The sequence below is a fragment of the Anser anser genome, assembly GCF_964211835.1.
Source record: "Anser anser genome assembly, chromosome: 1".
NCBI classification, from domain to species: domain Eukaryota; kingdom Metazoa; phylum Chordata; class Aves; order Anseriformes; family Anatidae; genus Anser; species Anser anser.
Window position 1 is genome coordinate 186,662,378 of NC_139720.1, and position 28,000 is coordinate 186,690,377.

The window sequence follows — 28,000 nt, forward strand, 5'->3', positions numbered from 1 at the left end:
TTGAGTGGGTTAAAAAAATCTTTGTAGGTATAAAAATATTCATTATGATTTGTATATTTTTGCTGTCTAAAATATTAATTGAATTGATATTCTTTTAAAAAGATTTTCATGTAATTCAGCTTCTCTGATAACTTGATTAAATGCGGGGCCTGGTATTTGCTGCCAGGTGATTCCCAGGGGAGTGAATTTATCACATGCTTAATCTTGCAATCTTTACTTAATAACTGCTTGATCTATAACTTATTGAAAAATGGTGGTAGTGCCCATAAACTGCAGTCAACTTTAAAATCAGAGTATAAATTACCAACTGCATCTCCCTTTGAAAGGCATAGACCTTCAAACAGACCACTGCTAATGGTCCTACAGAGTAGAAATAACATCATGATCTCCAAGAGAACTGCTGTTAACTTATTTCCAAGGAGTGGATTGGAGCGCAACAATTTTCTTCTTGGAGCCCCTAGGCAAAATATTCAGTCGGTCCCCAACTTGTTTTAAAGCAACCACATGGTAAAATGGTGCATTGCTTGACCCCTGTTGCTTGAAGCAACTATAAGTTTACGAGACTCTTTTTACTTCTGCCAGATAGTGAAAATACAGATAAATCTGATCCACATAAATCAAGTTTTTAATTAAAATACAGTGAGTTTTCTAATACAAATGGCATTTTCCCTTCTACTCACTGTATCCTGCTTTAATGCCAACACTGCACAAATAAACTGTGCTTATCAGTAAAATGTTCTTGTCTGTCAAATATTACTATGTTTTTTTCCCTCTCATTATATTTTAAGTTTTAAATAGGGTAGTTTATAGAGATGTCTTTTTTCCCCTGGAAGGCATATATACTGTCTTTGTTTAAAACATGGGAGTGTTTTAAAATAAAACATTATTAAGGAGATGCTTGCCATCAACATTAATTGTGAACATCTTTTCATGTTTTCATCTGGAGAGCAAAGTCTGTGGACAGCATTTAGTGAGGAGAGTCTCAAATGACATTCCAAAATGAGTCTTTGCATATCTTTACAGAGATTATCCTTTCTATTTTGAGACGTTTGTTAATGAGGCAGTAAGTTCAGAAGAAGGTGGGGAAAAAAAAAAAAAAGCAGAATGTTACCAACATACCAACCTGTTGTCATGACTGGTATTTTTTTCCTTTCTACAGCAAAAATATGAAGAAACCACATGAGCTTCTGAGGATCCAAATAACCATGCCTCCTAAATAAACACACAAGGATTTTCTAGGGATCACTGCTTCAGTATGGCTGGTTTATAAAGATGAAACACATTGAGAAATATTAAGAAGTTCACAGGCTACTAAGGTAATACCTCCAAATGCCAATCCCTTAATATCATAAAGACAAAAGCATTTTCTATCTATTTTGCACCAAAGTTCTGTAGGTGGAACGAGTTCAGCTGAGTTTCAAATGGAAAAAGCCCAGCACGAACAGAACTTAGTAGGTTAAGCTGACCACACTCTTAAAATATACTTCAAAACATGTTGGTCTTCTTCATACCTATACTTCATTAAAAACATGGCCAAATGTCTACAGTCTCACTTTTAAACGTACTTTCAGGAAGGGTCGGGAAGGATATCCTCTCAGGTTAATAACGTAACGTGAAAAGTTCTGCTAACTAAAGATTACTTTCCTAGCCCCAAAAATTCTGTCTCTAACATGAAACGAGTATGTGTTAGACTCAGTCTTGGCTTGTAGAGAAATCTAACGCGAAGTTAAAGAGATTGCTTAAGTGCAAGGTATCATGACTTGATTTTATTTGTGACATGTAACCAGACAGCCATACATGTACTTGGTAATTTAAAAAACAAAAAGCAAAAAGCCAGTCTCACAAAGCTGAAAACAGTTAAAAGCTAAATCAGCTGAAAAGAAAGAAAATAAATAGCAAAGGGAATAATAATTAGGAAGTGCCTAAAACATTCAGGGAGATGCTTTAAAAACCACAATCCAACTGAGAATGGAGGCAATTCTAGTTAACAGAGAACAGACAGACTCAGAAGGGGTATAAATGCAAATATAGGTTGGATTAGATGATCTTAGAGGTCTTTTCCAACCTGAATGATTCTATGATTCTGTGATTCTACAAAACATGGGAGACAAAAAAGAAACAGAGATTTTAGGAAAAAAACAAAAACCAAAAAACAAGAAGGCGAATCAAAAGAAAAGAAATCCACGGCTAGCAGAATTAACAGTAAGGAATGAGTTAAGCATCTCAGAAATTAAGTCCTTTGAACAACAACTAATGTTGTTGCTGGAAATGGTACTACTATCTGGAAATGATAGAACTGTGAGTAATAGAGCAAAGACCATTCAAAAAGTATCTGAAAAAAAACCCTGAAATTGATACATTAGGTATCATTACATGAAACATTAGGTATTATTAGGCAAGCTAATATATTTTCTCTTTTAGCAGTGGTTGAAGATGATGATAAAAAGCAAAGTTTAACAAAAGTCACTGTGAAATCATCAGTTCTTTATACCTTGCTCTCAAGAATTTTAAATGTACAGGCCGAGGAGCTCTCTGACACATGCGCGTTGTTTCAACAGGTTTGGGAAGGCTGGAAATGTTAGATTGGAAGACAGCTAATACCATATCAACATTTTTAAGGAGATAGATGGAATGAGTGATGTGATTAACTGTTCATACAGGTCTTAGTTATTAAAATTAAGGGAGGACAATGTGAGTAACACCAGTCAGCAAAAAATATCTGGTGAAATTAAAACTGAATTACAAGTTTGGCTGGTAAAGGAAATGGGTCTGATATTACAGACTTTCCAGAGGTATTCAGCTTCATGCTACCTGACATTTTAATTAGGAAATTAATGTAAGCTGTATTGAATTTGTATTACTCTAAATTGATTAAAAACTGACTAGCTCCTAGGTCTGAAAATGCCACCATAAATGGGGAAAATTTTATCAACCTGATGGGTTTTTAATGAGGGCCCAAAGAGATCATTTCTTAACCTTGCAGTATTTAACTATGTTTTTAACAATGACCCAGAACTAACTATGAAGTTGATATTGAAAATTTTGCTAATGACACAAATTATGGCTTCAGTAAAAAGGGGAGAGAAAAAATTCAGGGGACAACTTAGTCAGATTGTAAATAGGGCAGGTGAGGACCTCCGGACCACTCCATCTCTCCCACCCTGTTTCCAAGGATAACAGACTGTTAGCTAATCTGCTCTTCTATGGGAGAGATTCTCCCACTGATAGGGAATTTATTCCAATATCTGCCTGTAAGCCTGGTGCAAGAAAACGGTGCATGTTTCTGCATGCTTAAAAGTAAGGTGAAGTGCAAGAAATAATGTAGGCAGACGCATGAGAAGATGGGGAGTCTAACCTGGAATCTAGAGCTTTTGGGCATCTTCTCAGCAAGGTATTCAATGATAACCATTGTTCTTTACAGGAGGGATAAACCTAACCATGGAACAATTCAGCAAGGCTTGTAATAGATTTTCCATCACTAAAGACTTCAAAATCTTTACATTTTTCCAGAAGATTTGCTCTAGCTCATCCATAGCCATTGGCTTTGAAGCCAAAATTCAGGGAAGTCTCAGGATCTCTGGGTATGTGTGGAGTCAGAGGTTCACTTTGCCTCTGGATGTTTGGGTATCTTTATATGTTGTATCTTTACATACTGTTTCTTTTCTTCCAAGCAAATTTTCAATGACAAGAAAACTGTTCAGACTAGTAGGATAAAGAGTGGAATCAGGTGAAATGGCTGACAGTTCCTCTGAATCTTCCCAACATCAGGCATAATGTTCGGAAGGTGAAGTAAAAGCAAGGAATTACACCGGGTCTTGAACCAATGCCAGCTGAGACTGAGACTTCAGCCAGGTCAGGCAAACTGCAGGGAAGCGATTTCTGATTACAAATTTCAGCCCTTGCTGGCTAGACGGAATGGAAACAGAATCCTTACAGAATTTACCTTCTAAGGTTTACTAAGTCATCAACATTGTTATGCAAATGTACAACAAATCCAAAGGTAGCTGTTGTGGTTTAACCCCAGCAGGCAGCTAAGTGCCACCCAGCTGCTTGCTCACTCTCCCCGGGTGGGATGGGGGAGAGAATTGGGAAGGTAGAAGTTCAGGAGCTCATGGGTTAAGGACGGTTCACTAGGGAAAACAAAAACCACACACACAAGCAAAGCAGAATAAGGAATTCATTCTCTACTTCCCATCAGCAGGCAGGTGTTCAGCCACTTCCAGGAAAGCAGGGCTCAGCATGCACAGTGATTTCTTGGGAAGACAAACGCCATCACTCCCAATGTCCCCCCTTCCTTATCCCAGTTTTATTTATGAGCATGACACCAAACAGTGTGGGATATCCCTTTGGCCAGTTTGGTTCACCTGTCCTGGCTGTGTCCCCTCCCAGCTCCTGGTGCATCCACAGCCTCCCCGCGGGCAGGGCAGCACAAGGAGCAGAACAGTCCTGGCTCTGTGTGAGTGCTGCTCTGCAACAACCAAAACATCAGTGGGTTATCACCATTATTTCTATAAAACTCCAAAACACAGCATTGTGTGAGCCTCTACAAAGAAAATTAACTCTATCCCAGACAAACCATGGCAATAATCATCGCTTATTCCATACTGTTTATGTCATGCTCAGGTCCCACACTTTCCAATGTATCCACCCTTCAATTAATACACCGATATCATTCCCTTAGTCTAAGGACCACCCCTGTGAAAGGTTCTTAAAATGTCCACTGAGTTGTTTTAATCCATGACTGAGCTTCTGTCTGTTGTGGTGGTTGCTCAGGGCAGGAGAGGCAGTGAGCTGCATGGACTTATGGAGCTCCAAAGCCAGCTCAGGTTGGGTCACTGCTGCACTTGAACTGTCTTGCAAGGCTCATCCTCCACTGGGTTGAGTGGTTCCTGCTGTAGGACTTCCTGTAATATGCAACTCAGGTCATGGGTTGCAAGAATTTAAAGGTATATCCATCACAATCTCCATCCCTGGTCCCTTCAGACCAGGCTACACGGTTTAACATTGCAGTGAACTCCTCCCCTCTCCCGTGCTCCAGCCTGGGCTTCCCCATTGGCCACAGCCCCTTAGAGGTGTGCCTGCTCCGGGATGGCCTTAACCATGAGCCGCAGTCCCTTCAGAGCTCTGCCTGCTGTGCCGTGGACTTATCCATAGCCACAGATGCTTTGAGGTATTCTGGCACGGCCTTATCCACAGACTCAGACACCGCAAGGTATACCTGCTGTGGCATGGACTTATTTGTGGCCACAGAGGCTTTGAGGTGCACTTTGCTTCGGAGTGGACTTATTCATGGCCAGAGATGCTTAGGGGTGTACCTGCACCTGTGAGGACTCATCCACAGGTCACAGTCCTGACCTGAGGTCAGTCTGGAGCCCCAGTGCAGTACAGTACAGCAGTCCCTGTCCAGTACAGCAGCACAGGGGCATGTCTCTGTCCTCTTCCTCCACATGGTCTCATAGTTTTGAGGAGGATGAAAAAGACCATCAACAGGAAGATCTTGTAGTCTGGGATTTAGCCATATCTCTTGGAATAAAAAGATATCCCAACAACACATCATTCTGAGCATCTCAGAGTCTTACTTTCTGCAGCAGAAAAGAAACACAGCACGAATAACAAAACAGGTTGCTGGACCTCAATCCATTAAAAACTTTGGTGGTCTAAAGTCAGGTCTTGGTATGTGGATAAAAAAAAGAAAAAGAAAGAAAAAAAAGGACTCTATGGAGTTTTGATATAATTAGATGATGACAACTTTCACTGGAATTACTTCAAATTTATGTCCTTGTAGCTCAGAGTAGAATTTGCCCCTAAAATCTTTAATCACAAATAATATGACTTCATTTTTATGCAGCTGCTTCAGCAGGTACTTGCATACACAGAAGAACAAATATCTTTAGCTCAATTACAGTGCTGGCTAGAAAAAATCATCCTTTCCAATTCTACAAATTGCATTAAGTTCAGTTGCAGCCAGTTTAAATGTTTTTCTGAGTCTTTTTTTGGTTGGTAACTGAAAGTTTACCTTCATTTGTCCGTATCAGCCTGCTCATTCACCTCTTGACACCTCTTTTGAATCTGGATGAAAAGTGCCATGAAGCTAAATGACAAATTTTGGATCTTGCTGGTTGTCTGACCCAAAAAAGGACAGAATCCACATTCTGGTGGCACTACGTGAAGCCACTCAGCCTGTTCATCTCGGTGCTATTTCTGTGCTATTATTACACAGCAATATTTCTGTGCTATTATTATACAGTCTGCTATTATTATACAGTCTTCTCAGGTGCTTCTTGTTCAGCGTCCACTCTACTGATTCCCTTTTCTCCTTCTCTCCCTTTAGTCGTGCATCTCCAAACCTGTCTGCCTGCCTCCATCTTCAGCTTCTCTGAATCTGTAGCTTCACTTCTAGGGGCTGAAGCAAAGCATAGTGAGACAATAGTATTTCTGATATCTTTGCTGTGAGGGAACAGAGAAACCAGCTGTCCAGCACAGTCTCTGCAATGCTGCATTCACCAACTTGTTGCATAAGATAACAGCTGCTTTTTCCACCTGTTTTTCTTCTGAGAACTAGCATCTTACACCACAAACATGCAGAAAATTGATGTGAGCAGCATGAAACATGCTTGTACGGAACAAGTGTCCTATTCTGCCGGTGCTGGAAAAGATGTGTGGCAGAAGACTCCCTGATGGTTCAAGTGTTTATTTAAAACCTGATACAGATGTGCCCAAGCTGCTCAGACCTCTGTTTGGATAGTGATATCCTCAAACAACCTGTGAAAAACTGGGTAAACTGAGCAAGCTTGAAGCCTCTCGACAACACAAGCAACATCAGACTTAGCAAAATCCAAGGATGAGGGGCTGAGGCTGCTCTAGCCCTACAATTAGAGAGAAGGGGAACAAAAGGAGTGGAGGTAAGCATCCTGACATGGTTTGATCTTGTTCATGCACCCACTGAGGGATGGTGATTGCCTCTACTTGAAGGAGTCATCCTTCTTCTTTTTCTCAGCAATGCTGCCCTGCACGTCTGGCTCCACCCTCAGCTACGGGAACAACTCTCGCTTTCCAGGGCTCTGGCACAGGCGAAGCAGGCAGCAGAACCACAGCTATGTCGCTGTTCCCAGGAATCCGCTGCCAGAAGCAAGTGTCTGCTTTGTCTTTGCCTAGAGAAAGCCCATGAGGAAAATGTAACTCACAGTAAATCCGTGGTGCTGTGGCTGGAGTTTTTCTCGTGCCCATGCCAGCACACTTGGAGTGGGTTGAGGTTATCTCCACAGCACCACGTACAACACTGCTGCTGCAACAGTTATTTCTTGTTTGGTGGTGGTGAACTGTGCCAGCACTTCACTGGAGCCCTGTAACAGTACATACACGGAGTAGATGTACTTACAGCTCTTGGGAACTTGCAGTCCCTTCCAAGTGGAAAATTCATTTTATTCTATGCATATTACACAGTGTCTGTGCTGAAAAAAAAATAATAAAAAACAATAATAATAAAAAAATAGAAGCCTTCCTTCCTTTTCACAGTTTCATCCAGTCTTCATAGTTTTCTACATATTCCTTTACTCATGTTTTTCTTTACAGAGCTATCCAGCATAAAAAGACAAAATGCAGACCAAACAGAGGAGGACACTCAGACCAGGTTTTGGTTTATGAGTAAAGGAGGTTGGTTCATGTTTTAGAGGATGGGTTAGAGAAGGAAAGTTATACTATGTGCAGGCCAAAGTTGGGCTTTTTCATTTACAAGGGGCAGGATAGGAAATCAGGCACTTAGGAGGGATAACAGCACATGAGGAACGGAATTAGCAGAGCCTAGGCGGGGCAGGTGACTGGCAGGTGATGTGTGACACCAGCAGAAGAAGGGTTAGAGTAGATCCTGAAAATGAGAATGCAGGATTTGAAAGCCACGTGGGCAAAGATTTGGTCTTTAGGGAAGGGATTTAAAGTGTGTGTGGAGAGAGGGGAGAAGATGAGGTGTTATATATGAGCCTTGCTCCTGAGAAGATACATAGTTCAATAGGTTAGCAGATGACAGGTAATGCCAGCGTATATTCAGCCACTGTAATAAAACAGCATAACCTGAAATACAGCCATATATGAAAAATTTGTATGATTGGTAGTGTATCAAATTCTAGAAATCTGTATACTCGCTTGACGTCTTAACTAGACTTTTTCAACATGTTGCAGTTAAAATTGGCACCACACATGAATGCAATCTAGCTGTTTTACAAATCTGAGTCTGACTCAAAGCTACTATCAAAGTAAAGATTTACAGACTGACTGAGAAATCTAGGCAGTGTCCGCCTGCTGCTGTCCCCTCTTGGCTGGGGCATCTCCATTATCAGAACTGGCATTTTAATTCACACCAGCAAGGAAGATGGGCTGGGGATAGCACAGTGGGTGGGAATATAGACCACCTTGTTCTGCCTCCTCTTCGCTGCCAGCAGCACTTGTGAGAAGATGAATGAGAAACCAGAAGTTTTAGCACCTGGAATAGATGCAGTGAGATTTGGCAGAACTCAGGTATGAAAGCCCTGGGATTCATGACCAAGGAGTCATGCCTCAGAAAGTTACACACCACACCTCAGCTGAGCCACCGTAACTGTCTGTGTGTCTGGCTTTACTCAACAGCAAGCATGAGCCAATGCACCTTAACCAGATTTAAGGCTAGCAGGGCAGAGGAGCAGAAACTGAAGGTTTTTTGGATTGTTTGTGGGTTTTTTTTTTGAAAAGAAGTCTGCATGGTGTGCAGGCTGAAGGAGGGCATCCTCACCTACATGGCGCTCTGTGGCAGCACCGCCACTTGCACGGGCAAAAGCGCAGGATTTAACAGAGAGGTCTAAACAGGGAGCCTGACTGATAGGTTTTAGACCTAAATATGCAACTCCTCTATCATAGTGTGGATGTATTTGATGTGATAATATTACTTTCCTCATAATCTTTCTACAGATTGATGTTTTAAGTGCATAAGTTAAAAATAAACAGCATTGTGGATGTAAAATCTCAAGTCACGCTGAATTAGGATGTGTGATTGGCACTTCATAAATGTTTACAGCGATTTATAAATAACAGCGTCTCTTCTGCCACTCATCTGTCAAGAAGTCTCCTGCAGGAGAAGGGAGACAGCAGTGGGGAAGCAGCTGATATTTTAAGATGTTTTCGACCAAAGTGGCAAAGAGAGGTATTCAGGGAGTTGCATTACATCCCCCTTCTCCCTCACAACCCTCACACACACATGCCTTGATGAATTTGCACTGCGGAGCTGTAATTCCATTGTGGCTTTCTGATGTCTACACAAACTGCATTAGCTTTTCTGTCATGTTTTACAAGGAAAAAAAAATTTGGCGAAAATGTCAGCAGGATGATATCTTTAATCATATTTATTGATTGACTTCAAAAGGCTCAGTGCAATTTAACTGGAACCCTCAATGCAATCAGAGGCAGGTTCAGCCAGAACCTATTCCTAGCATTGCCTAGAGCCTTAAATTCACAAGTACCTTTTGTCTCTGGTGTCCTCCTGTATAAGTGGCCGTAGTGACTGGACTTACCCGATATTTCTCTTTCAGCCTGTCCTTATTACAGCTAATCCAATATGCTGTCCAATACAGCTAATCTAGCATATGGTTAGAAATGGTTTGCTGTTCTCTGGCCAGTCCCATGAACCGACAGGACCATTCAAAGCCCCTGTGAAAGTATTACTAAATCCTATTTACAAAACGTTTTATTTCCTTGCATTGCTGTTAAAAGCTGAGTGGAAGTCCTATGTGACCGGCTCCCAAAACCACCGGTCGGATTTTCAGGACAGCAAATTCAAGGCACAGGCTGCTCGGCCAGCGGGACCCCAGCAGCTGTCTCCCATGGGTGAAAGCTGTGTGTGGGGAGATTTCTGCAGGACACAGCGCCTGGGTGACAGGAGAGGCTGAGGGGGGAGCCAGTGGCGTCCCCTGAGCCCAGGAGGGCCCGGACCCGGCCTCTGCCCCCAGCCCCACTCGGGACCCCCATGGCGGGGAGGTGAAATGGCGGCGCCTCAGGGCTGGGGCGGCTGCGGGTGCAGGACGGGCAGAGAAGGGATGGGTGGGGTGGGCTGGGCGAGGGGGCGAGCTGTGAGTGTGCGTGAGTGTGTGTGCATGTGTGAGCGTGCATATGATTGTGTGTGCGAGGCAGGGACAGGCTCATGTGTGCGTAAGGGGTGAGAGGTCTGTCGGGGCAGGGGACAGCAGCCCCATGGGGTGAGGGTTCAGTGTGGGCGGTGGGGGTGCGGAGGGCGAACTCTGTGCGTGTGCGTGAGGAGTGAGCGAGTGTGTGAGGAGTGGGGGGGGCGAGGAGTGGGTGCGTAAAGAGTGGGGGTGGGTGTGAGGAGTGAGTGAATGCGTGAGGAGTGTGTGTGTAAGGAGTGCATGTGTGCGAGGAGTGAATGTGTGAGGAGTGTGTGCGGGGGGGGAGTGTTTGAGGAGTGAGTGAGTGTGTGAGGAGTGTGTGTGAGGGGAGTGTTTGAGGAGTGAGTGAGCATGTGAGGAGTGTGTCTGAGGAGTGTGTGTGTGAGGAGCGTGTGTATGAGGAGTGAGTGTGTGAGGAGCGACTGAGTGAATGCATGAGGAGTGTGTGCGTGAGGAGAGTGGGTTTGAGGAGTGTGTGTGCGTGTCAGGAGTGAGCGTGTGAGGAGTTTGGGGGGCAGCACGTATGTGTGTGTGAGGAGCGGGTGAGTGAGCGCCTCAGCAGTTCGTGTACGCCTGTGTGTGCGCAGCCAATGTGTCTGTGAGCAGTGTATGTGTGTGTGTGCGCGCGGGGCGGGCGGCGGGGGGGGGGAGCGCAGGGGCGGGCCGGCGGCCGCGCTGCTGCTGGCGGCGCTCCAGCGCGGCGCACTAATACAGGCAGCCGGCTCCCGCCTGACTGACGCCGGCCGGGGCTGCTGCTGCCGCTGCCGCTGCGCCCTGGCCCCGCCACCGCCGCCGCCGCGCAGCTGCAGCCCCAGCCCCGCTCCCAGCCCCGCTCCCTCCCTGCGAGGCACCGAGACCCCAGCCCGAGCCGGCGGCAGGTAAGAGCCGGGGCTCCCCGCCGCGTCCCGGGGCGGGGGCCGCGCGGAGCCGTCCCCCCGAAGTTACCGGCGGCGGCGGCGGGGGGCAGCGGCCGGTGCCGGTGCCGGTGTCCCCGCGGCGCTGGGGGGCCGGGAGGGGGCCGGGGCGGCGGGGGCAGAGGCAGAGACAAGGCGACGCCAGGGCTGCGAGCGAAAAGGAGGAGGAAAAAAAAAAAAAAAAAGCGTTTTTATGGATGGCTGAGCGCTGACAAGCCTCCCCGCCGTTATGATTGCTTTCCTTCTGGTTTAAGAAGGTGGGGGGGGGGGGGGGGGGAGGGATGAAAAAAAAAAACAAAAACTAAAGCAAAGCAACAACACAAAAATCCCCACATGACACGTTTGGGAATAGTTTTCCTCTCAGAGGTTGCTCGCTGCTCAAGAAATGCCGCTCCTGGACACGCTCCCGAGCAGAATTTCGGGGATTTGGTTGTGTACCAAACGCCGTCCTGGGTTGCGGCTCCGCAGCCGACACGCTGGCTGGTGCTGGTTACCAAAACCCAGCAGCCCACCCCGTGGCAAAGCCAGCCCCATCCCAGCTGCATCCCCTTGCCCCCACAAAGCCAGCCCCATCCCAGCTCTATCTCCGTGCCCCCGCAGCTCTCAGCCTCCGGAGCTCAAAGTTTGGCTAATTTGCAACAATTCCGATATTGTGTGGCAACTGCGTTTTCCTCCTTTGATTTTATGGGTAAATTAATTTGATGCTAGCCAGGGCTGCTTTAAAGGACGGCTTAGTGGGAATAAAAATAAATGACACACGCTCGCATGCTCACAAACACACACACACACACACACACACACACACGCTGTTAATTACTCGCATTTTATAGATTAATGAGGAAAAAACTCAGCCCAGAACGGTCAACTTCTCAGTGAATGAACTCTCGCTGGGTAGCAGTAGGAAATGATGTGCACGTCTTTGGAATGTGTTCAAGTTTGGGGCTGTTTGGGAAGGACACTGCAGATAAGGCAAGTTTCGCTCCTTCGTACCTGCGACGTGTAGGAGCGAGGGGCTTTACCCGTGCGCCCGTCCCTGCGGTAGGAGCGACCTGCTCGTCTTCGGGAGCGTAAGCTCGAGAAAAGCGCCACAAAATTCTTCCCCTCAGCAACGGTAGGACAAATGTCATCACTCCAACAAGCCTCATCCGTTTTAATCCAGCCAGACAACTCCCTTCGTCCAGATTTGATAAGTACCGGTGTCTGGCTGGTGCGTGTTTGTTTCCTGCTAGGTTTTAAAACAGAGGCTGGGAGTGTATTTTTTTTTTCATATTTTAAATATTGAGTTAATTTGACATAGTGGCTAAGATAAACATGAATTTTATCAAGAAGTATACGTTGTGTTGCATTTACTGAGTTGTGCAGTAGTTTCCTTTCTTGTCTGTCCCTTGTGATGGAGTTAACAACCGTTTTCTACTTCACCATGTCACAGGCATATAAGCTGATAAACTGTAATTCTGCAGAAATGACTGAAATAGGGGTCGAGTGCATTTTACCACACATCCTGGGGGTAATCAGGATTCGTGTGTTGATAGGGGCTGGAGACAGACGCTTTTATCCACATGCAGCAACTGAAACGAACACGCACCGAGGTTTACTCTGAGCTGTCAGCCGCACAACTTTGCGAAGAAGTTGGGCACTAATATTTTATTAATGCACTTGTCCGAAGCTAAGAGGCACACGCGTGTATGCCAAACATCCACAGAAGGTGGAGAGGAGTGTAGAGGAATTGGGGAGCCGCTTGGGTCTGGAAGCTGCTTTCACACGAGCTGGTAGCAGTGCCCCGTGCTGCCTTCGGTGGGGATGGAACAAGGCCTAGCGCAGTAAAATAGGAGCAGAGAAGAGTCGGCGTAACGTATCACATAACATCTGGACAGTTAATCCTCCTTTCTCCCCTTTTATTCTTTTACAGACTTGGTGCATTTCACATTTGAATCCTTAGCTATCTGCTGTTATCAGCCCGGCAGATAGTGTGTCATCTAATCCTCTGCTGAATGCTAAAGTGCTGTAATTCTGATGGCCAGGCTAATCTGTCGCGATAAAGTTTTATTTTTCCATTGTTAAATTCAAAGGACAATGACTGCTAATTACAAGTGACCTCTAACCAAAACACTAGCTAGTGTTTTATCACCGGTGCTGATACTTGCTAGCAGTATTCCGGCATCAGCTGCACGAGGCACCCTGCTTCAAAGAAACCTAACAGAAGAATTCGGGGAGGCAAAAGGGGGGGAAATATATGTGCTCTAGGCAATTTGCTGCAAAAAAAACGTGGTGAAAGTGTACATAGATTCTATTTGCTGTGCAGCCTATCTGTTACAAATAATAATAATGACAGGGATGGGGAAGAAATAATTAAAAATTTCACTTAAAATATTTATGTTAGCAGCACAGCAAATACATACATACCGAAGGCTGTTATGGTAGACTGCGTGGTTTCCTGCTGCAGGCTGGTATAAAGAATCATTAGAGTTATTGTACATTAACAGCCGAAGACAGTAATAGCAATGACAATTTGAGAGAATCATTGCTTTCCTATTACTGTCTTTGAGGACGTTTGTTGTAAGAAACATTAGACTGAATACAGTGTAATAAAAGTAATTTTTCAAAAATATTCTTTATAACGTTGGAATGGTAATAGTGTGGGAATTTTGCAGCTAAAGAGGCGATTTGAAGAGTTTAGGGCTCCGTGTAGTCACTAGAGTAGCTGAAATCCTTGCTGAGCTTTTGCAGATGAGGGGATCTAATAGACTGCGGGATCGGAGCCCAGACCGAGATCCTGATGGGTACACGTACACGTTTACATCAGAGCAGGTGACACACTGTCTGCCCAAGGGTTTTTTTTGTGCAGATAGCTGTGATTTTTAAACGGATTTTTCTACAGGTCCACTTGCAGGTTTCTGCAAGAACTGTTGCAACATCCTAGACAGATGCACGGCAGAACAGTTTTCTGTGAGGTTCAGCTCCTCTGGACAAGGGCACAGCAAGGACACCGTGGAGGTGGACACAATTTCCTAGCTTACACGGTCGCCACTGTAAACACAGAAAGCAGAAAGGAAAAGAAAATCTGATAATTGACCCTGTGGTTTATCTTTATTTATTTATTTTTGAGGCAGCATGAAGCTCTAGGTGTGTTTCTCCCTGGGAGGAGAAATGCCGCGTCTTTCCGGCATCCTTCTCTCCAGAACTTGTTTCCTTCCCACTCTTCTTCATTGTCAGTCACACCACCATCCTTCCCTCTGCCAAACTCGGCATCATCCTTTGACTGCTGTGTTTCCTCACAAGTCTTGGTACTCCCAGATGTCTCCTGCCACTTTTTCTTCACGTTACTTCTTACATTCCCCCCTTCCTTTTGTTTGCAGCTGCCAAAGCATTAGTGCACACAGTGGCACCCTTCCAGCTCGATACTGCAACGTCCCGTTTCCCAACAAGCTCCCTTCTTCCACCTACGTTCTGTTCCCAGGCAGCACGACCCCTGCCAAAACCCCGTATCTTTTGTTTTCCTTTCCGAAACGTCTCCGCGCAGGCTCCCGTTCTGGAGTCTTTATATACTCCTGGTTTTTAGTTAGGCTTTGAAAAATCTCCCCGCTTGCAGGGTTCTCCAGGACTATTGGCCTCGGTCCTGCGGTCCACTGAAAGACGGGAAGGAGGAGGAAAGAAAATGAACAGATCCTTGGGTCATTACAGTTTGTTCTGCTTCAGGCTTCCTTTTGCCCTCATTACCTGGCTACAATAGGAGCAAGATTGGTCGCTGCTTGATAACTGTTACTCTGTTTGCTCTGCCCCGTATTGTACTCGGTCATGCAGCTGCGCTGTGAGGAGCGCGAGGCAGCGGGCTGGTGCTGGTGGTACCCTTTCCAGAAGGTGGTGTTTGCTCACAGCAAGGCTCCGTGTAATTAAGAACACTTTATAATGCAAATAACCGTGCTGCTGAGGTTGGTACACTTAAACAATGGTTAATCATTTTGCAGTTTCTTGCCATGCCTTCCCTTAGTGAAAAGTCTTTTTATTTATTTTTGGTAAAGCTTTCCTGTGGAGCGTTCCTCATCAGGAGAGGTCCGAGGGCTTTACAAGGCGGTCCCAGTCAGGATACCTACATGGCAGGTGCAGAAATCAGGGCACCCGAGGGAAAACCAGTTACAGGATGGGATCCCACATGCTGGGCTCAGAAGGGACCAAAGGCACCAGGAGCTCACGTGGCTTTTCAGGACTCCCTTCTGGTTACTTGCTGGCCTGGCCTATCCAAACCTACATGTCTCTGTCAAATGACTCCAGCTGCCAACGTGCAGTTTCTTAACCCACAGTGTGTGAGGTAGATAATTTATCTCTTTAATCGAGAGCTCCTGGATTGCTTCATGGAGGGTATGAAGCCTCCACAGGGACATCTAGAGTAGGGAAACTGAAATTCGTCCCTGCATGAAGCAGCACCCTGCTGCTTGTCCTGCAAGGCTTCTGCTGGGACCTGGGCTTCTTGGTGGGGACCTGCATGGGGTCTTGGGCAGAGCCGAGTGGTAGGAGGGGAGAGGAAGGGGAGAAACAGAGTTGGGATGTTCCCTGGGCTCCTGGGGTGAGTTTGCAGAAGAGATAGGTTTCTTCTGAAGGCTCGGGGCCCTCTTCCTGCCCTTTGCTTGGTACCCTGCGTTTTCTGGAGCTGGCCGTTACCACGGCATGTCATCTCGCGTCTTAAAGAGAATCCAGCCCTCATTTTGTGCTCCCAGGCCCTAACGCAGGCATGTGAAGGCTGTTTAATCTCATCAGCAAGCGTTCTGCTTTGCGGAGAAGCTGAGCACCCACATCTCCGGCTGAAGTCTCCGGGGCCGGCCAGCCGTCTCCTCCTTCTCCCCCCACAGGAGGGAACTAGGCAGACAAGCTCCTGCTCCTTTCGTTCCTGGTGCTGCCGTTGTGAAACAGCTCCCACGGAGAGTCCAAGCACATCCAGATACTCTTCATGGAAAACGCCCCGGTGCTGTCCCTTGCGAGCATCGGGCCCTTGTCCAAGGCAACCCCAGCCGGTGAATCAGATGAAATCCGCTAACGCCAGAGCCTACCTGTCCTCCACGCCTATTCTCAACAGTTTTAGGCCCGGTGGATGCTCCTCCCTTCCCCCCGCAGGGTTTCAGGAGCCGCCGAGGGCTCCATTAGCGCAGACGGCTGCGGATGTCGGTGCAGGAGGGCCCATACGTCAGTCTGAGCGCATTAGCAGCTTCCCACAGCGAGAGCCTTTTAGGAGAGACAGGTTTGCATGCGATACGGTTTGAAGGCAGTGAAATGCCTAGCGTGGTTCCCTGGAAAACTGCTAACGGGGGGAGTTTGCGTGCGTGACATTCCTCCCCCTACATGGAGGTGGCCGTGGGGAGGAAGGAGAGGTGGCCAGAGGTGCAGCTGCTCCCTCCTGGGCCCGCTGGAACTGCTTCCCTTTGAGCCGTTTATTGACCATCTGTGTGATCTATCGATCTGTATTTCACTCGCCAGGCTGAGCGGGGGATTCGGTGAAACCTGCAAGAGGTGCCCGCTGCGTTAGCACCGCGATGGAGTCAGTGACCCCCTGGGCAGCCCACCCGAGGTGTCGGGATGGAAGCTGCAGCCAGGGCTATGTCTGGGTCTGCTCTGTCAACGTGGGGCCGTAACAGGGCACAGATCACCCAGCCAGCTCGCAGTGTCACACGTTACCTTTGGCTCTGGGATGCTGGATACCTGGCGCAGCTAGGCAGCAGATCTCAAAAGCGCGAGATGCACTGGGAAGCAGGCACCGAAGTTTCATCGCCAGGATGAGACCTTGCAGATCTGCCGAAGGGAGCCAGCCTCCCTTCCTTTCCGTGTGTCCCAGCAGGAAATGAAGGTGTTAGGCACCTGAGCGCCACGGAGCTGGGCCTCAGATCTCCTGCTAGGCAGATGGCGAGTGCTACACAGAGAAAACAGTTGCCTTACCCATTTCCCGTGCACGTGCTGTAAATGTACAACTCGGGCTCAGAAAGCGCATTCCTCTCTAACAGCTCGAGACGCTAAACTTTCAGGATAGCCTCTCCATCAGACCTGAGTGCCAGATCCTAGGTGAAGCAGCTGTTCTTCAGAAGTATCCTTACTCACAGCATTCTTAACGTCTAACTCCAAGCAAACCCTTTCCCTAAAATGGGTGTTTGGGAATTTCTCCAAGAATGCCAGTGATTGATAACAAGGATTACAGGATCTGATTAGTGTGGATATAAACTTCAGGCCAGCAATGAAGCTGAAATTCTTTTCTAGTCCCCTTCTTCCTTTGTGAAGTGTTTGTTCTGGAGGCACTTGGCTGCGTGCTTTGTATTAGAGACGAGTCAGCGTTTATTTTAAAAGCAGGAACTCTATTTTTTGCGTATTTCCAACTGTTCCATTTTTAGAAACACCGATGGGTTTTGCTACAGTTTCACTGGGAATGGTGGGTATGTGAAGAATGCGGGACCGACTCTCTATAAAATGGGGATGACCAGAGCCACGAGGAGATGTGTTGGCTCCCCAAGGCAAGTTGATGCACCTCCCTGTCGTATCCCACTGCCTTCTCCCACTAATACGTCCTCAGAGCTTCCCCGCAGCATGTTTACTCCTTGGGGGTGTTAACTCAGGAGGGGAAGGCGGTTGGGAGATGGGCTCTTTGTCAGGGCTGCCGGTCTGTGCCCGAGCAAAGCAGCCCCAGGAAGGGATGAGGCAGGGGCTGGGTGATCAGTTCGTCTTCCTGCCCGCGGGGAGCAGGGCGTGGGGCAGAGCAGAGGATGTATCCCTCCGGGATTGCATCTCAGAGACTTCGGTGTGGCCCAGCCGGGGAACGCACTGTGGTTGGCTCCATATAAACATCACAGCCCCTGGTTTCCTTTAAAAATTAATGCCGAGGAAGGAAGCGCGGTCAAAGAGAGATCACAGTGATAAGTTGGTCCGGTTTCGTATTTTTGCACAGATTTTGGTTGTGGTAATTCTCTGTGGTGCCTCCAAATATTGTGGGAGATTTTCAAAGGTGCAAATTAGTGAGAATTTCCAGTCCTCTGCTTTCTCTGTTGTTTTTTTTTTCAGGTGAGCATGTTTATCCTGAGCAGCGGGATGCAGGTAGCACTGCCTGAGTTAGCCTAGGGCTCGAAACCAGCGTAACCGTGTTAGCGTAGTGCTGTGCCTGAACAGAGAGGCTCACGGGCTTGATCATTGTAGAGGGCTGCAGGGCTTCCCAGTCCCTTCTTCCTCCCCAAGGCCAGCACAGCTATTCCTGAAGAAAGTTGGGTAACTCAAAGAGGCTGTGGGGTCTCCTCCTTGGGGATCTCCAAAAGCCGCCTGGATGTGGCCCTGGGCAGCCTGCCCTGGGTGTCCCTGCTTGGGCAGGGGTGGCACCAGGGGCCTCCAGGGGGCCCTGCCAGCATCAGCCAGCCTGTGCTGCTGTGATCTGCTCGCACAGACGTCCAACAGCAGTAAGTATCCCAACACATAGCTCTCTACTGTTGCACATTCTCGTGTGGACATGAAATACGGATTGCTCCTATCCTACTTGCAGCAGCCTTTTGCACATTCGCGTGCTGTCACCACATCCATGTCCCTCCCTTCTTCCTCACTAGCGCAGCTTTGCTGACTCTGGTACCCAAAAGATGAACTCGTTCTGCATTCAGCCTGGGGCTGCACCATCTCAAAGATGCACTGGCTCAGAGTGGTCCCACTACGGAAATTAGTACATCCTTTCCCAGTTAGGCACCACGGACGTACCAAAAGCGAGCTGGGTACTTAGTTTTCTTTTGTGACTGAATTTATGCCTCAAACACAGCCACAAGTGTTTGCCCTATGGAAATTTATGTGGCTGTGTTAAGCTGTACAGCTCATGTGCCTTGAATCTGTCCTCCTTTATAGCAAACGAAGAGGTGTTACTCCTGTCGAGAGAAGCCGGACTGTGCTGAGGTAATATCTGAGTGGTTCCACAAGCTCAGAGAGATTATGTGGAAGTCACAGACATTTAGACACTGGCATCAGACGTTGTCCTCTTCTAATCCTGGAGGCACTGAATGCAGCGAGGGCTCCGCAGTGTGGAGGAGTAGCCAGAGAGGCTACGAAGCGCTGTGGGATTTGTCTTTGATATCGATGGCTTCGCTCAAAGTTCAGCGCAGAAAGGCTTTCAGACCAAAGTTGAAATAAACAAGAAAATGAGCTTCAGAAGTTTGCATTATTCATTTAAGCTTATAGGAATAAACAATGAGATGCTGCCAGGGCTGTGTGAAACATGGGTAAATTTGAGTCTCAAGTACTTTACCTCATATCATTGCAGCTGTTTTCAATTGGAGCACTTCAGGGTCAAACCAGGAAGAAATTTGGTTTCTTAATTAAAAGCAAAAAAAAAAAAAAAATTCCTTCTTTACATCCTATTTAATTAAAACCCTGGGTGTCAGGTTCTGTGGAAGAACTCGGTAACAATGTGATGAATAATTCATTCCCTGTGTTTTGTTGGGTGCAAAAGGCAGTGGTTTTGGATGGGTTCATAACAACACCCTCGTCTTTCTGGTCCCCATCCCAAGAAGGAGCCCGGGGGATCCCAAATTATGCCGTGGGTGCCACAAGTGGAACATGAGTCTTTTCAAGGTGATTTGCATCTGTCAGGAGTAACACGGGGCCGCTGTTCCTGAGCCGTGAGCTGCCTGCTGGAGCAGCAGCACGTGTGCGTGTGTGGCTCACGTATGCATTTCCGTGGCACTCTGCAGGGGTAAATGCATGCATAAAAACCTCCCCTGCCCTGCTCCGAGCAGCTGTGCCTGCGAAATCCTGTGCCAGTGCCAGGATTTCTGCCTCAGACTCAGGGTGTGTGAGCAGGCCCGGGGCAAGCTTGGTGAGGTTCCTCGCTCATTTGAGACCCAAAGTATTTGTAAACAGTCTTTTATTTCTTTATTTTAAAACCCTTTCCCCCCGCTGAGCTGTGGAAGATCCAGAGAGCAAACAGCAGTGACAACGTGAGCGAGGAAGATCTTTGCCAGCCTGCAGTCCTCCGTCCGCTGCAGTACGCTGGCTGCTCTCAGCTGGGCACTAAATTGATTTGAAACCAAATCAAGTCTCAATTACAGCAATATCAGCTCTGGGAGAACTCACGTCCTTTTCTCTTTCCTGGTAGGTAGAAGTAACTAGCTCAGTGCTAGGCAAAAATAACCGACCGCGTGCGTGTTCACAGCATTCCATCTTACATTGTTCGACTGAAATAATATTCTCCCGTCCAATTCTGTTGTGATTTAGTCACCGAGCTGCAGACTTCCAGCTATAATTGTCTCGCTGTTCCATTTTCCAGCCGCGTGCAATCTCCAAGAGCTGTGCAGCTTCTGTCTAGACGACCCTCTGAGAAATCTCCCTCTGTGGCCTGACTTAGCTGTTGCAGTGACACCGAGCCTGATGATGTCAGCCATTTTCGAGACTGATAGCCGTGCCTCTCGCGGCTCACTTAGCCGAGGCAGGGCAGAGCCTCGGAGTTTGATTCTGACACCAGATGCATGCCCACATCTGCACAGACGTGCACACAGATACGCTTTTGAGGATGGCTGGGCACCGTGCTGGTGTTGTGTTTTAAACCTGTTTTCACCAGCATCCCTGCAGCACTCCTCTTTGACTTCTTGCACAGAGCTTGAAGCGAAATTTAACGAGGACTGATCCAATTCCACCGCTACGCCCACTGAAATTAAATTAGCAGGGAACTTCAGCAGCACAGTGACCTGCGCAGATGTTCTGCCAGGGGATGATGCAAATCCTAGTGGCACAGTGGATCCTTTTTGCATGAAACCAAATCTAAATTTCCCCAAACCTTTCCAGAGTGGAGGTGTCGGCGTGCTGTCACATGAGATACAGAGGAGGTTCAATTTCCGTGAGCTCTGGAAGGAGCCCCTCTTACTGGCTTCAGCAGGACTCGGCTCGGGTCAGGGAACATCCAGTGATGTACAATGTGATGATCAAGTGTACACCACGGTGATGGTGCTTTGTCTGCTTCTCTCCGATCGTGGTGTGTCGGGCTCTTCAGCAGCACAGGGAAAGTTACTGTAGAGGAGTTCCTGGAGGAACACGTTTCTCCTGTTGACCTGAGGGCCTACAGGCTAGCTCTGCGCTGCCAGGTGAAAAATGTGCTTAGGAGCAGGAGGAAGTGTTCCAGTCCCCTCTGCTCCTGTCCATAGCAGTCATTCACATCTGAGGATGGACTCATCTCGCCCAGCGTTCGTTGTATGCAGTGCTGGGTTTTGCTGATCTTTTTCTGGGTGGAAATGGAGTGGAGAGCTCCGTGCCACGCACACACACGTATTTCTCACGTATGTATTCAGGGATTTCAGGGTGACTAGGTCAGATAGGAGTGTCAACAATTTGGACGTGTTTATGTGGCCATGTAAATTCTACCCCAAGGCTGTCTCCAAACCAGTAAATTAAACATGCCTGGTACTGTTCTTGGCCTTGAGGCCAACTGGGAGGGAGACACTTGCTTCCATGCACTAGGTGTCTCATCCTCCAAAACAGGGAGGCTCTATGCAGACTTCTTATTAGGAGTGAGCCCTGCTCCCTGCTAACTCCTGAATCGTGCACAAGAATTACGTGAGGGACTGCTACTCGGCACAGATCAAAGCCATTTCAGATACTGTGGTAACAATTTACACTGTACCTAATCAAATTCTCATGCTCAGAAACGTTCCCCAGCATTGTTTAATCTACTAGCTTAGATGTAGCTAAGGTGGGCACCCAGTATTTAGGGAGAACGGAACAGGTGAGCTGGGCTGAAACGTTTCCAGTCCCACCTTTTCCTCTTCCTGTAGACCACAAAAACAAAAAGGTTTGGTCCATGCTTACATGCTGTGTGTCTTCTGTCTCTCCCATAAAGCATGTTTTAAACCTTGGGCTAAACTCGGCAACGGAATAAAGACTTAGGGCATGGAAGACTGACCATGTTTGGTCTTGACTAGTCTCTTACCAGCCAGACAAAGCTTCCCATGTCTTCCAAGAAGAAGGAGTCGTGTTAGTTGTCCCCTGAATGATGTGTGACTCGTACGATAGTACATCATACTGCCGCTGAAGGAGATAGAGGCAACCAGACCAGAACTCCCATCGCGGTACGGCCAGGGCACGATACGTGTGGTGGGGGTGTGGGTCACAACTGTAACACTTCCCTACCCCTCTGTGTTCTCTAGTGGTGAGCATCAAGAAACAAGACGGGTCGTCAGCACGGCGAGTGTGTCCAACACAGCTTTAAAACCTTCCGGCATCGGAAGTTTCCAGTTGGGTGGGCAAGTTGCCTGTTAGAAAAGGCACGCAGTTTAAACAACTGCTGTCCTAAGAGATCATTAAAATGAAATTGCGAATTAACATCTCTATCTTTGCAGCCCTGGAGCGGAGTGGCTGCCTAGGTATTTCATAATGGGGCATCCAAGCCTAGCAACACATGGCTGCGTCGGCTGAATAATATGCAGTACTATGTAATTTAATAACATTAAACTAGGATGCTCTGATAATTCTATTATTTGAAAGCTGTTTAATGTGTTTAATGCCATTTATATTTTGTACGTCAGTTGGATTTGGGGCGAAAAAGATTTTAGAAGAAACTGGGGGGAAAACGATAGGAAATTGTGCAACGTACTTATCTGAGGCTGCATCACATGGACTGCAAAGCGCTGCTTTTGCTTTTATACACATACCCTTGGCGACTCTCCCACTAGCAACAATAGTGCTCAGACTCATACTGATGTCACTGTTGAGTTATTTAATTTGACCGAACGAGATTAATGTGTTTATTTAAAACCTTGGTCAAAATGGAAAAGAAAAGCTCGGGACAATACTTCTGCGTGAACACGTATGTTTTCCTCCCTGACGATTGCAGCGTTGCCTTAACGTTATCGGGGCAGCTGTTGACACACGCTAACGCCCGGGAGACCCCCGCAGATAAGAAGCGCCGGCCCTTTCCCCCTGCAGCAGAGCCTTCTGCACCAGCGCTGGTACCTCGGGCACTCATCCCAGCCTCTCCTCGCTTCCTCTTGCTGCTCTCAGGGCTGACCCGCAGCCATCCCAGCCCTGCTTTTATCTCCTCGTGTGAGGATGGGGTTTGGCAAAGGCAGCCACTGGCAGGCTCTCCGCAGGCTCCGGTGGGCAGCAAGGGACGAGCACCTGGGAGGAGCTGGGGCTCTGCAGGCTGAGCCTGATCTCACAAAAGCTGGGGCCTGCTGGCCCCAAAGTTCATCCGCAGTGTGTTTTACAAACAGCTTGAGGGTTTTTTCCTGGGATAAATCATTCTGAGCTCATTTCTTTCTCACTTGTTCCCTCTAAGTGTCTGGAATAAACTTCGGCTCTGATTCAGTGGCAATAGCAACGATCCAGTTAAACGCTTCACGTCGTAGGATTTTTACAAATACAGAGGGAGAAAGAAGTCGAGGATCTGAAATTTCTCTTTGCTGGGACAAGTTCGAGCAGTTCTGTGGGGTTGCTTATTGATTATTGAATGGTGCAAGTGACGTGCTAGTTGCCGTACTCTGGCAAGAGCCTCTCTCAGTGTCTAATGACAGTCAGACATATACACAGAATAAAAATAAGGAAATTGCATAACCCTGACCCTAATTCTGTGGTAGGCGCGTGAGGCAAGGTGGGTCTGCTCTCCCTTCCAGTTCTGTAGTCGTTCTGTCCATATTTTCACGCTACCTCCTGTCCCCTGCTGCTTGGGGTGTGAACCTCCTGGTGGAGCAGCAGCCACTGCTGGGGTTTGTGACATGCCAGGGAGGCACCTTCGTGTTTCCTCTCCCGTGGGCCAAGTGCTTCCATCTCCCCTGCTCTGTGGAAATCCACACAAGTTGGGAATTTGATCTCCTGCCCTCACCACTGCTGCTCTCACGGAATGCCCCCAGTTGGAAGGGACCCGCAAGGGCCATTGAGTCCAACTCCTGGCTCCACACAGGACCACCCCAAAATTAAACCACGTGTCTGAGAGCGTTGTCCACGTGCTCCTTGAACTCCAGAGCGTGCTGCGGGGTTGTGTGGTGCTGAGGGTGTCAGGAACCAGGCTTTGGGACTGGCCTCCTGACCAGTGTCCCCAGGCGCCCTTTGAACTCTTCCAACAGCTGTGAATTTAAGAACACCGCAGAATAACACGGTTTGGGAAGCCCTGCTGCTGCCACCACCAGGCAGCATCTCTCTGTCTCCTCGGTGGCTGCATGGGGGTGAGAAGGACCCGCTCTTCCCACGGAGCTGCTGCTCTGGGTGCATCCACTTAGCAGCTGCCTCCATCTCCCGTTTTAAGTGCTTTGTGCAGTCCTTTGGACTTGGTATGCACAGGGGGTCCGTGAACTATATTTAAGGCAGTAAATAGCTTGACATACAAGGACGTTTTCCCTCAGAGTTCCAGTCAGTGGAAATATGTCATTTTCAGCTAAAATTAGACTGGCTCCAGCTACATTAAGAAAAGGAGAAAAAAAAAAAGTAAAATAAAAACAAAGAAAAGCCCTCAAGAACTAAACTCTTTCTGTTGGACTTCGTCAGAGTAGCAGCTCCTAGCTGAAACAACCCAGGATCCATCCAGTACAGTCTGTGTCCAAAAGCCTGTGATTTTCATCCAAAAAACTTTGAATTATTGGAGACAGCCAAACAGACTGGCTGGGCAAACAAGGTTTTCTCTTGCAAAGTGAGACAATGTAAATAAGCTTAGAGAATAGTGATAGATCTTTCAAAGGCACTAAATGAAATCTGGGAGTAGCTGAATTTTAAAAGAATTTCACAGTTAATATTGTACAGCTCTTGACAAGCAGAGTGAGACTGGAGGGGCAGAGAAGGAGTTGAATACAGAAAAATATTCCACTCGTTGCTCCCATACAATCTGATATTACAGATTTAATTTTGTAGAAGATGCATGAGCTGAACCTACAGCTACCAGCATAGAAAAAAAAAAGCTACATTTTCTTTCACAATAAATACACCCCCAATGTGCAACAATTTGCCTATTGCATTAAAACTCTAACTACAAATGAAAGTGACTGGACACTTTCTGAGGCACAGCTCTAAAATGAGTGTGGAGGATAGTGGGGAGGAGGGACTTGGACCCAAAATAAGCAAAACCATACAAAAGCAAAGCAAACAAACAAAAAAGCAGAAAATGATTGAAAATTAAATGCACATTTTGAACCATTTCTCTTTCAAAATATTCTGTTGAAGGAACAATGAAAGGAGTGTGTGAAGCTTAACTCTGTGTTGTGTTGTTATTCCAGGCTTCATCAGCAGTTTCTTGATGTTTGGGAAGTTCTGAGACCCACCCTGTCGGACTACTTGTAACCAGCACCTGAGACTACAAAATCCTCTCTTGGAAGGAAGCGTCCATCTCAATATTGTAAGAACTCTGCAAGCCTTGCAAGGCAGGAGAGTGATTCGTGCTTCCGTTGACACTGGTGTGTGATCTCTGCTTCTTATGCACTCCAGCACCCCTATCAGTTCCTTGTTCTCCTTCACCAGCCCCGCAGTGAAAAGGCTGCTGGGCTGGAAACAAGGAGATGAAGAGGAAAAGTGGGCAGAAAAAGCTGTTGATTCCTTGGTGAAGAAATTAAAGAAGAAAAAGGGTGCCATGGAAGAACTGGAAAGGGCTCTAAGCTGCCCGGGTCAGCCCAGTAAATGTGTCACGATCCCACGTTCCTTGGATGGGCGGCTGCAGGTGTCTCACCGCAAGGGGCTGCCCCACGTCATATACTGCAGAGTGTGGCGCTGGCCTGATTTACAGTCTCACCATGAATTGAAACCACTGGAATGTTGCGAGTTCCCATTTGGCTCCAAACAGAAAGAAGTGTGCATTAACCCCTACCATTACCGGCGGGTGGAAACCCCAGGTAATTATATCACCTCCAAATGATTCACATCTCTCCATTAGCTCTTGTACTGGCAGGTCTGTACCCGGTGCATCCTAACGAGTCCTCCTTTGAGATCTGAAGAGGCAGACTCTGTTTGATGGTGAAGGACCCTGGCTCTTTCCCGGCCCGGGGGCATTGCAGTCATGCCCACCTGCGGTGAGGAGCTCCTGGCAGGGGTCTGCGTGTCCTTGGACCCCCGAAGGATCTTGTCCAGGGTGCTGAAAGTGAGGTTCCTTTTGTGGACGTGGGTGCTGGCCATCCTCTAATCCTCTCCCAATAGACCAGGGTCACTGCTGTGCCCATGGGCATGAAGGCTAGGCACCAGCCCGGTCTTACTACCTTGTATGAAAACCAAAAATTGTCTCATTGATCTGCAGGACAAATGTATAGCTCTCACTGGAAAGATTAGAGTTGCAGTAAGATGGCTTGTTTTGCCATGGATGTGAAACCAGCTCAGTTGACTCCTCTTAAAATGCCTGATGGTATGCCTTCAGTGGGATTTAATGACCTCAGTGGGTAGTTTATGTGGAATAAATCCCCCAAGTTCTCATAAAACTTTGATTTTTTTTTCCACCGATGATCCCGTTTACACTAGACTTGGTCAGCATTGAAAACTTCTGACCTCACTGAAGGGTCATTTAGTTGGGCTTTGTGTCAGTGAGACAGCTGTTACAAAATTGTAGTGTTCACTGCTGACTTCTGCAGGGATCTTAGAAAGCAGGGCTGGTAGAGATCTCGAGCGGTCAACCTTTTCCCCTCTCCCCCTACTCCCAAGACGAAGCTAATTGCCAGGTACATTCCTGACAGATGTTTTTCTAATTAGCTCTGAAAATCCCATGCGATAGAGGCTCCACAACCTCCCCAGGCAAAAGAATCTATTGCTTTGCTCTCCTTGCAGTTCAAAATGATTTCTAATGTCTAACCTAGCTCTCCCTTGCTGCCAAAAAATCGCAGTAATTCAATTTACTAATGGATACGGTTGGTAAGTGTATACTTATTATTCTGTGATTACTCTTTGTCTGGCATGAACTTTACTCTGAGGTGACATTAGGATCAGATAAGTGAACTGTGGGATGTTTCTTTTCACACAGATGAAATAAGGGAGAGACATTTGTTAACATTTGTTAAACAGGGGCTGTTCCCCTTCCTGATAGTCCACCCACTGCAGCAGAGCTGTCATTTTGAAGTTGTATCTGAGCTGCTGTAAACATTGTCACGACTAAAATTTTACAGCTGCAGGGAGTGGTGCACGTTGTCAACAGTTTTCAGTGGAAAGAGCTGATCTTCTGCCTTGCTAACGTAAACTCTTCAAGAAACTAAGAAAAGATGCTCATAAAATATCCCATGTTGTGTATCTTTCTCCTTGAAAGCTGCAGTCTCTAGTGCCTTCTCGTTTCTTCTGGTGTAACTCCAGCGTAGCTAATGGAGTCTCCTCAGCGCCGTGGCTGACAGCTCTGCACGGGGATGTTTTAAACCCCCGTCTTCTGATCTGGTCAGTGCTCACCGACAAGAAACAGTGCTGGGATGACCCAGCAGCTGCTAAAGGGCTTCCAAGGCTGAAACTCAGACGGTTTCAGCTGTGAATATGTCCCTACCATTTAGCCAGTGGAACAGACTGGCTGTGTCTGTACTAGTAAATGGAACACGGCCGGGCTGCAGGCCTGAGTGTTGCTGAAATGCCAGCACGCTCCCTGGCACAGCCTGACCCACACGAGACACTTTTGGGCACCTTTGATGTGACCACCTTGTTTAGGAGGGGAAAGAGAAACAGCTTATAGCACTGCCAGTGGCAGTAACGCAGCTCCGGGCCACTCAGAAAGCAGTGCTGCAAATGGGGGGATGAGGGAAGAGAAGAAATGAGCTTGGTGGGGAAGTCGAAGCAGTGAGATTACCACAAAAAAAGGCTGGCAGCGATCGATCTGTTTAAACAACAGTCCTATTTTTTCCTACAGGAAATCTTCTACATGTAGGCTGTTGGTGATCTTAGGCTTATGTGGGATTCTCTGAACCTCATCCCAGTGAGTTAAGGGACCTACCCATGAAACTATTCAGCAGCACATTTATTTACAACCCAGTAGCCAACGTTATTTCCATACCAGTGTCTGTCCTTTTGGTGCTCACT

The 28,000-nt window shown here is 47.2% G+C and overlaps 1 protein-coding gene across 2 annotated transcripts in view; it reads left to right on the plus strand.

The window, feature by feature from the left end:
- Nucleotides 1-10,854: 10,854 nt before the first annotated feature.
- The window catches only part of SMAD9 (SMAD family member 9), a 42,939-nt gene continuing 25,793 nt past the window's right edge, over nt 10,855-28,000 (plus strand). Inside the window, exons 1-2 of one of the 2 annotated variants that reach the window (XM_083823821.1) lie at nt 10,855-11,023; nt 25,249-25,857. In XM_083823821.1, the coding sequence (XP_083679947.1) occupies nt 25,446-25,857 (412 nt within the window). In that variant the 5' untranslated portion in view covers nt 10,855-11,023; nt 25,249-25,445. The remainder of the gene's footprint in view (nt 11,024-25,248; nt 25,858-28,000) is intronic. The other variant, XM_083823820.1, reaches the window with a different exon arrangement.